The sequence below is a fragment of the Caenorhabditis briggsae genome (assembly GCF_000004555.2).
Source record: "Caenorhabditis briggsae complete genome, chrIII, whole genome shotgun sequence".
NCBI classification, from domain to species: Eukaryota; Metazoa; Nematoda; class Chromadorea; order Rhabditida; family Rhabditidae; genus Caenorhabditis; species Caenorhabditis briggsae.
In genome coordinates, this window is record NC_013490.2 from 9,949,910 (window position 1) to 9,959,307 (window position 9,398).

At 37.9% G+C, this 9,398-nt stretch overlaps 1 protein-coding gene across 1 annotated transcript in view; it reads left to right on the forward strand.

Annotated features, from left to right (window-relative positions):
* Positions 1-1,072: 1,072 nt before the first annotated feature.
* The window catches only part of CBG06951, a gene marked incomplete at both ends in the record, with an annotated part of 9,362 nt that continues 1,036 nt past the window's right edge, over positions 1,073-9,398 (forward strand). The window contains 8 exons of the mRNA XM_045244303.1: positions 1,073-1,215; positions 3,213-3,328; positions 4,371-4,459; positions 5,841-5,990; positions 6,689-7,204; positions 7,270-7,819; positions 7,869-8,130; positions 8,181-9,398. The exon at positions 8,181-9,398 is cut by the window's right edge and continues 1,036 nt beyond it. Of these exons, the coding sequence (XP_045093355.1) occupies positions 1,073-1,215; positions 3,213-3,328; positions 4,371-4,459; positions 5,841-5,990; positions 6,689-7,204; positions 7,270-7,819; positions 7,869-8,130; positions 8,181-9,398 (3,044 nt within the window). The remainder of the gene's footprint in view (positions 1,216-3,212; positions 3,329-4,370; positions 4,460-5,840; positions 5,991-6,688; positions 7,205-7,269; positions 7,820-7,868; positions 8,131-8,180) is intronic.

Consider the following 9,398-nt stretch of genomic DNA (forward strand, 5'->3'; position numbering starts at 1 on the left):
TCACACTTTCCTCCTAAATTCAATTTCCACAAATATTTTGATTCTTCCTCTTTTTCATGCCAGGTGCTCTAACCATTTGATTATGTGGCGCGCATGTCAAAAACCTTATTGTCGGAGGATTTGAACTGTCGGTCGGATTAGTTGCCATCCAACCTCTTGACTTGATTTATAGGCATGGGAAACCGCGGGGAGGAAACAAAGACCAAAAATTATGTGTTGTTTTTTTACGATTATTACGGTAAACTCTGATGTGAAGATGAGTTCGGATGAACTGAAGACACAGTTCCCAGTTGTAGTAGGTAGCCTAATGTTCCTAATCACGTATGTTGAATTACTGTCAGAGCTAAAACTTCCTAGATTTTTTGGTCAATATTTTACGATCCTGTGAACTGGGAGCTCTAAAACGTAAATCACTATGTCATCCTTGTCAACTACCGATTTTTAGAGCAGACGACAATCCCTCAGAAGTTTCAACATTTCGCAATAGAGTCCTTTTTAGAACCTTCTTTCATTTTCTAGTTTAGAATACAGTATCCCGGTAAAAACTCCCATTCAGAGAGAAGTAAAACAAACACTACGTAACACGGGTTCTCTGAAATGATTCATATATTTCCTTTTTGATGATCACCCCGAAAGCCGATAAGGTTCCCATCAACCAGTCTTTCATTTCCCGTCCGTTCCCATTCCTCCTCCTCCCTTCAGTTCTACCCATCTGATGTTTCTCGATCATTTCAAAAATCACCCTCTTCTTTTTTCAAAAAACCTCTCCCCCAGTCCTCCTCACTCTCTTTTCCTCTGGGGTGACCAAGTGGGCGGAGCTTGCGGTGTGGTCCATCCTCCTCTGAGAGTCTCTCTCTCTCCCTCTCCTATGCCCTATAGTGCACCACAAGACGATTGATATTATTTCTTGGCTCCAGGTCATCATCATTAATTGATTTATCTCTTTTTTTCATTATCATTTTTTATTCATTACCAAGCTTCTCGAAGATTCTTAATTTATGATTTTCCAGATCCTCCCCACCCTAAATGAGCCATATCTAAACTACGCACATCTACAAAAATATAGGAAAAGATGCGAATTTTAGTTGTTTTGCTCTTTTTGGTCTCCAACTGCTTGGCTCTTCATAATGGATCATGCATTGGATCACCATGTGGATCGAATGGAAACTGTCAAATTGGACCAATCAATGGAACACAAACTACGTTTTGGTGCAGGTTAGTAATTTTTACTGATTTTTAGATCCATTTTTAGACATCCGTGTCAGGTGCCTCTCTGAATCATTTCGAAAATCTCCTAAAACCTTAAAATCATGATTTCGAAAATATTCGGGTTCTCTAGGTTTCAAAATATGTAACTGTTAGTATCCTTTTTCGAAAAAATTAGGATCCGAATTGCAGATTTTTCGGATTGTTGTGCAAAACGTCCTGAAATATTTTCTCCATGAAAATTTAGAACTTTGTCAAAGTTATGAGATTTTTTTTCGAAATTTTCATCTATTATCTAATTCTGAATAATTTAGGCAAATTTAACCATATTTCACTTTTCGAAAATACCGAAAATCTGTAATAGAAGGGCCCTCACACCAACTGACAAAAAACTTCGTACCAACTGACAAAAAACTTCTGATAGTATGATAAACAATTCACCAGTTGATAATTTTTCGATATCTTTGAATGGCTCCGAGATGAATTTGCTCAAAGTCAAGAGCCCTTCTATGTCAGATATAAATATTTGTAACTTCTTTTCTATCATCTATCAACTTCTGCTCAACATCTTCTCTTTCTTCTATAATCCAACCCTCCTACTACAAAACAAAGGTTACGTAACCAACTCTGATTCTAATTTATGGGCGGCATGCTCACACTGATAAGATAACTTTATGGCCCTACTAGACACGTGTATTTTTCTTCTCCCAATGCAACATAATTAATTAAACGAAGACATATTTCCTCCTCTTCTCCGTTTTCCATATTTTATCCTCTCTCTCCGAAATGTTCCCATCGAAAACTTGCGCAACAAGAGAGAGTAATGGGTAGAGAAGGGACACCACCTGCATCCTGTAGAATTGCAAAAAACGAACTTTTCTTTTTTTTGTTCTTTGGTGGGGGGTAATGGGAAAACGACACAGGGCCTGGGGGACAGGAACGAGGCTTATTTAGATGAAAATGAACACCTGTCTCTTTTTGTTCGAGACATAGATTGCTGAAGGTTAGTGGCAATGTTCAAGAAAAAATTTGGATTACTGTAACTGATTGCTTCAAATTCAAAAATTCTCAAAGACTTAAATTAATTTCCGAGTTTTATGTCTGTCTCTTTGAAATGAGCCAAACTTCAAAGTTTAGTAATTTCCGCTGAATGTTAGCTAGAGCGTGACTACGGTAACTGAAATATGGAACTTTTTTCCGATGATTCCCAAAAACTACCGTACTCTTCCTCTTCCGTCTCTAGGATTCTCGGAAGATTCCCACAATTCCCGTCTCCTTCTTCTTCATCTTCTCTTCTGATTTTTTTGTTCCCACCAAGACCACCCAATTAACCCTTCTCATTAGAATTCATCGGGAAGCTTTTCGTTTTCATTTCCCCCCCCCCCTTTTGTCTTGATTCCAAAAAATCCTCTCTTCCCTAAATCGGTAGTTTATAGACATGGGAAATGGAAATGAGAAGACACCAAAAAAAGACTGGTCTTCTGAACGGGAACGTCATCTGAATGGAAGGCCTTATCACCTGTTTGAGAGGGGGAGTCTTATCAAATATTTTGCCTTTTGTTCCTGTACTTTTTATAACCATGTTCCCAGTCTTGTCGGCATTTAGGAGATAGATGAGGTAAGGAAAAAGAAGCAACAAACTAATAAAACAAAACCATAGAATACTCAGAGGGTTGGTCAGAAGAGGATTACTGTCACGGGTATTCGGTTGTCGGTAGCAGAAAGAGACAGGCAATGGGATAATCCATCGTTGGGAACAGAAGTTTTCTTTTGAGTTAGGGTGATAAGATGGTAAATGTGCTCTATTGATAACTTTTGTTTTTAAGAAGTGAAATTGATCTCCATTAGGATAGGTTGAGTCTCCAAAACATTGACCGGTTACGGTGCTTTTAAAGCTTCAGTAGGATTTCAATTTTACTCGAAATGGCGTGATTCTGAAATAATTACAATTAAAATCTCGATCATCAAGACTCAAATTTTCTAAATTAATCTGAAAATTTTCCCAGATGCAACGACGGCTTCTATGGTTCATTTTGCGAGAGAAAGTGTTTATTGACTTGTGGTCCCAATCAGAAATGCGTCTACAACGAAGAGAATCAAGCAACATTATGTGTTTGTAAAGGTGAGAATCTTCTTTAAAAATATATAACATGTCCTTTATCATTCCTTACATAAGGTTAAAAAATCCGTCCATTCTTTGCTTCTTTTCCCATGGGGACCTAAAAACCCATCACTCATTTTTAGACCCCCTGACACGGGCGGTCACTCGTTTCCCTCTTTTTTTTTTGGGGACATGTTGCGAATGAAATTCCGGAGCATCTGCTGCCCCATGTCACCCCTTTTTGTCGGATATTCTAGTGACCACTCCATTCATCATCAGGGCTTCGGAGGGACATGAAAAAATAGGAAAAGGGCATTTTGAAGTTTTTTAGGTTCTGGAAATCTAGATAAACAGATAAACAGACAGGCATTTGAAACTTACTATTCAGGTGTCATATTTTGAAAGGTTCAAGAAAACATTTCGAAATCCAAGTATTTCTTCTTCACTATAGGTACCAACATAAGGTGTAATATTTCTTGTCACCTCTTTGGCCAACAACGACAAATTGTTCCTCCGACCATACCGTCCGTTTTTCGGCCGCACCATACAGCTCATTTGTCTTTTCGGCGCCCCTGTCTCTCTTAAAAATGAACCAGATCCTGATAAATTGCTCTTAAGAAAATTCTAAAAGAAGGCCTTGGTCATTTTCACACACACTTCTTGTGTCCCGCCCGTTCTCAACCACATCTCTTTTGAACACAATTTATGACCAATGTTCTTTTTTTGTAAGGAACGGCCGTGCGACCCGATGGCGCCCCGCCCGTGGTGTTGCCAAATTTTGAGGGAATGGAAAGTGACCTAAAAAGTAGAGCAGATGTTTGATGAAGTGTGTAAATCATTGGTTTTTTGAAGAATCAAAGACAACCGGTATGATGTATGGAGAAGGCGTGGGAAAGTGTAGGATTTATTGGGATTTTGATGAAATATGGAAAATCATATTAGAGGGACTTTCCATTCTTTGAGTCACTGTTCATTTGTTCTTTTTCCCTAACTACAGTAACCATTCATACATTCCTCTACCAAATCAAATCTTCTATCATCCTAATTTGTCCTAATTTTTCAGATTGCGACACAAACGGAAATCCAAAAACAACGCCAGATTGCCCTGCTGGATATGGAGGTAAGTACTACTGTACTTGTGCATTACAAGTAGTTTAACGCAACGAGTTCCTCCCGAAAATCTCTAATCAAACAATGTAGCAAATGCGCCCTATAATTATCGGTTCCGATTGCACAACACGTCTCCCGAGACCATTTGAGAGCAAACTTATTAGTCAGAAATATGGTTAGGAGGGGAGATTAGACATGGGTATGTAGTATAGTTAGTTTAACTAAAATAACATAAAGAATACTGTAGCTTAAAAGTAACTAGTTCCTTTTCTGATATACCGTACCATTCCTTAACGTATAAAGCCTTCTAATGAGAGTACTGTACACAAATACTTTTGGATACTGTGACATTTCCCGTCTCTAGGTTCTCAAAACATTTCTCCAGCTGTTGACTTTCTCATGATGACTCCTCTCTCGAGAGAAAGAACCGTCAACACTGATCATCTTCATCGTCATCTTCGGGTTTCATGATCATTTCACTCTATAATTAGAGATCCAACGGTACTGGCGTCTCTAGTCAGACACACTTTTCTTCGCGTGATAGAAGAAGGTCGTGGGAACGGTTTCTGGCTGGAAAGTGAAGAATCGCTACGGTGTTTAGATTACAAGGGACTGCTTCTGAAGCATTGTGTGGTCCTTTGATCCCAAAATGGTTCCTAGGCAATTTCATCCAACCGTAATCTAATTAAAACCGTATAAGATAAAAAAAATGCAATACCATATGTTTTGTCGGCTACTGTATTAAGATTGGAATCTCAAAAAAGTCTCCTGTTGCGTATTTCCATCAAACTCTCATAACATTGACACCTTTGAAGAGTGCTTAATGAGGGGTGATAATGACCTATTACAAAGAAAAAACCATGAAAAGGGAGAAAAAAAACAAACTTCCGGCGGAGAATTAAATTGACACACATTGAACGTTTTTTTCAAAAAAGGCCATAATGGGAGAAGATACATTTTTTGAAAAATCAAAACTTTTCAACTCCAAAATCAAGAAGAAAGCTACTTACGGAAAGTGGGGTTTGAGCCAACAACATTTTAATCCTCTTTCTAGATTTTTAAAGATGTTCTAGCTTCAAATTAGCTTATCAAATTAGGCGTATTGTCAAAAGTTTCAACCTAGTCGTTCTCAATAAAAAGCCTCGATTTTTCAATTAGAAACTAACTAAAAAGATGCGGTATTCAAAGTAGTTCTTCAACAAAAAGAAATGAGTTTGTCATCTCTTCTTCTGAGTCGGCAAAACTTTTTGATCTCCGTGTAGTCCAACTGTTGCCCCCTTCCTTTTCTATTTGTTGCGAATTCGATACTTCTGGGAAACCCGAAAGATGACCCCTCAATGAATAGTTTAGGGATTAACATGAATACTTTTTTGCAGGAGAAAAATGTCAGAATCGTGGATGGTGTTATTACCCAGAAGACAAGTGTCAGAATGGAGGAAAATGTGTTGGGAATGGACAGAATGCCACGTGTATCTGTCCGACTGGATTCAAAGGATCGAAATGTGATGAGGATGTGAATGAATGTCAAACGAATGAGCATGATTGTAGTCCAAGGAGTACTTGTATAAATACGGTTAGTTTTGATTGAAAATATTGAGAAATAGAGGTTATTGAGAAAAATTTAGTTGGTAATTTGATTGAACATTTTCGATTTCTTATTAGCAGACAAATCAAAAATAAAAAAATAAAAATTAATTATGTCACTAAAGTTTCATTTATTTTCAAAGCCGAGTTTCCGAGCAGCATCAAATTTTGGTGTTCTAGAGCAGCAATAGGAAGGTTGACTGATACAATTTCTAGTTTCTAAAAATCTCAAAAATATCTTCTTCCTCTTTTTTTCTCGCACTTTCCCATTAATTACCGTATGCCTCTCTGTTTTCTCCTCGTGCAGCTGTCGATGCGAAACGAAAGAAACACACAGAAGAATAAAGAAACATGCCGCCTTTCGTTTTTGTGATTCAGAATATCTATCCTTCAAAAAAAAAGAATTCATATATTCAAGGGCGTGCAAATATAGAATTCTTCCGGTATAGATGTTTGCTTACATAATTATGTAATAATCTCAAGAGAGTGTCCAGTAACCACTTCTTGACTTTTCTTCCGGTTTGAGATTAGGATTAGGAAAAGGCTACTGAAGTTATTGTAATCCGGAGGATTATTATCAACAAATCTACAGAATTACATGATCATGGTTGTGTACAGTATGTAAATTTCAAATAATTATGAACGTTGCCAGTTACCGTGACCCATTTCACAAAATAATTTTTTCAGAACGGCTCCTATCTGTGTGTCTGTCCTCAAGGATTCCTTCCACCTGATTGTCTAACCCGTGGAAACTCATCAAGTGTGGAGTTCAAACCTACCGTATGCTTCGTCGAAGTCTCTTCAGAATATCCAAATGGAATCAGTAGATACTGTCAAACTGGAGGATACTGTGAGAAATCAAATGGTGGAAGATGTGAATGTCCACCAGGATACAAAGATCCACTTGTGAGATATCTCCATCTCCCGAAAGTTCTAAAATCGATAACTGCTCGAAAAATCAATGTATCCATGGTACTTGTTCTTCATTTGCTGGTGGATTCATGTGTCTTTGTGATGATGGATTCAGTGGATCATTTTGTGAAATCGGAAAAAATCACTGTATTGGAAACGAATGTGCCCGTGGATCCGAATGTATCAACGATCAGAATTCATACTTTTGCGATTGTCCACCAGGAAAAACTGGTCAATTTTGTGATAAAATGGATTGCTCAGCGATTCCAGGAATCTGTAACTACGGTACCTGTATCGATAGTCCATTATCTGAAAAATCATTCGAATGTCAATGTAATACAGGATGGGAAGGAGAGTTATGTGATGTGGATAAAAATGAATGTCAAATGTCAAATGTTTGTATGAACAATGGGACTTGTGTCAATCTTCCTGGATCCTTCCGATGTGATTGTAAACGTGGATTCGGTGGAAAATGGTGTGATGAAGCACTGAATGTATGTCAGGATGTTCATTGTGAAAATGGAGGCACTTGTTTCCCAACTTCTGATAAGTCTCCAGTCTGTCAATGTCGAAATGGATTTATTGGAAAACGATGTGAAAAGGAATGTCCTTTAGGATTCGGAGGAGTACGATGTGATCTTAAAATATCTGTTGGAATCTGTTCCAGAAGCGGTCCAAAATGTTTTAATGGAGGAAAATGTCTCGGTGGATTCTGTGTTTGTCCTCCAGATTTCACTGGAAATCAATGTGATGTTCCAAGGAAGGAAGTGATGACGTCGTCTGAGAATCTATGCAAATCGGATCCATGTCTGAATAATGCCACGTGTATTGATGTAGATGCACATATTGGCTACGTTTGTCTGTGTCAACAAGGATTCGAAGGAGATATTTGTGAACGACGTAAAGGTAAGTGATTGTTTTAGTTTTTACAACATCCTGGAATTCTTTTATTCAGATCGGTGCCTTGAGAATCCATGTGCGAATGGTGGAATCTGTCATCAAGACAATCGTGAATTTTTCTCGTGTGACTGTCCAAATGGATTCTATGGAGAACGATGTGAACTCGAAAAACGATTCTTCTGTACCAATAACACATGTAAAAATGGAGGAATTTGTCTTCGAGATAAAAAATCTTCAAAATGTGAATGTTCTTATGGATATACTGGAATTCGATGTGAAGAGAAGATCAATTTGGGAATGTTCAGTGAGAAGGAATTGTAAGTTTTCATTGGAATTCTATTAATTAATTCAAAATATTTAATTTTAGTTTACTCCGATCTGTCTGTGAGAAACGGAAATGTTGGGAACGTGCAAATGACGGAAACTGTGATTCAGACTGTAATTATGCTGCCTGTAAATTCGATGGAGGAGATTGTTCTGGAAAAAGAGAGCCATTTTCGAAGTGTCGATATGGAAATATGTGTGCTGATTTATTTTCAAATGGAGTCTGTAATCAAGCATGTAATAATGAAGAATGCCTTTATGATGGAATGGATTGTATGCCGGGTGTAGTCAGATGTCCTGCGAAGATTCGAGAATATTGTGCTGAAAGATATTCAAATGGTGTGTGTGATTCGGAATGTGATACAGTTGGATGTGGATTTGATGGTGGAGATTGTACCAATCAAACAGAAACGAAGGCTTATCTAACGGACATCAGAATAACAGTACAAATGGATCCATCTGAATTCCAAGCGAATGGAGGAAAATCTTTAATGGAAATCAGTGCAGCTCTTCGTGCAACAGTCAGGATTCAAAGAGATGAAAAAGGACCATTGGTATTTGAATGGGATGGAGAGAATGAAAGAGAGCGAGTTGAAATGGATGTGAAGAAATTAACAGAACAAAATATTCTATCGTCTTCTGTTCGAAAGATTCGAAGTGTTGGAGGAGAAGGAGTGGTTGTCTATTTGGAAGTTCAGGAGAATTGTATCAATGCTAAATGCCTATACAAAGACTCTCAAACTGTTGTCGATTTGATCTCCGCAAGACTTGCCAAGAAAGGAATCAACTCTTTTGGTATCCCGATTTCAGAAGCATTGGTATCCACCCCTCGGAAATCTGGAACCCAGTCATCTGGATCATCGTGGAGTAATCTGATTCTAGTACTAACTGGAGGATGTATGATGCTTGTTGTTGTTGCTGGAACAGTTACTCTCAAAGAGAATCGGAATAGGAAACGAAGGATTATCAATGCACCAGTTTGGACTCCACCAATGGAAAATGAAGATAAGAATAATAGAAGAATGCATAATCAATCGATGAACTCTAGTCAACATTCTTTATTGGATCCAACTGGATACTTTGATTCGAAAAGACATCGAACAGATTATGAGAATGGACACATGATGACAACTCATTACAATCAATTCTTCCCTCAATCTTCAAACGATTATATTACTGATTTCGGTGGATCTGCAACTGAAAATAATAATCGAGTTTCCATTCATCAGTGTTACAGTATTCTTCATGAACAAGCAGCTAG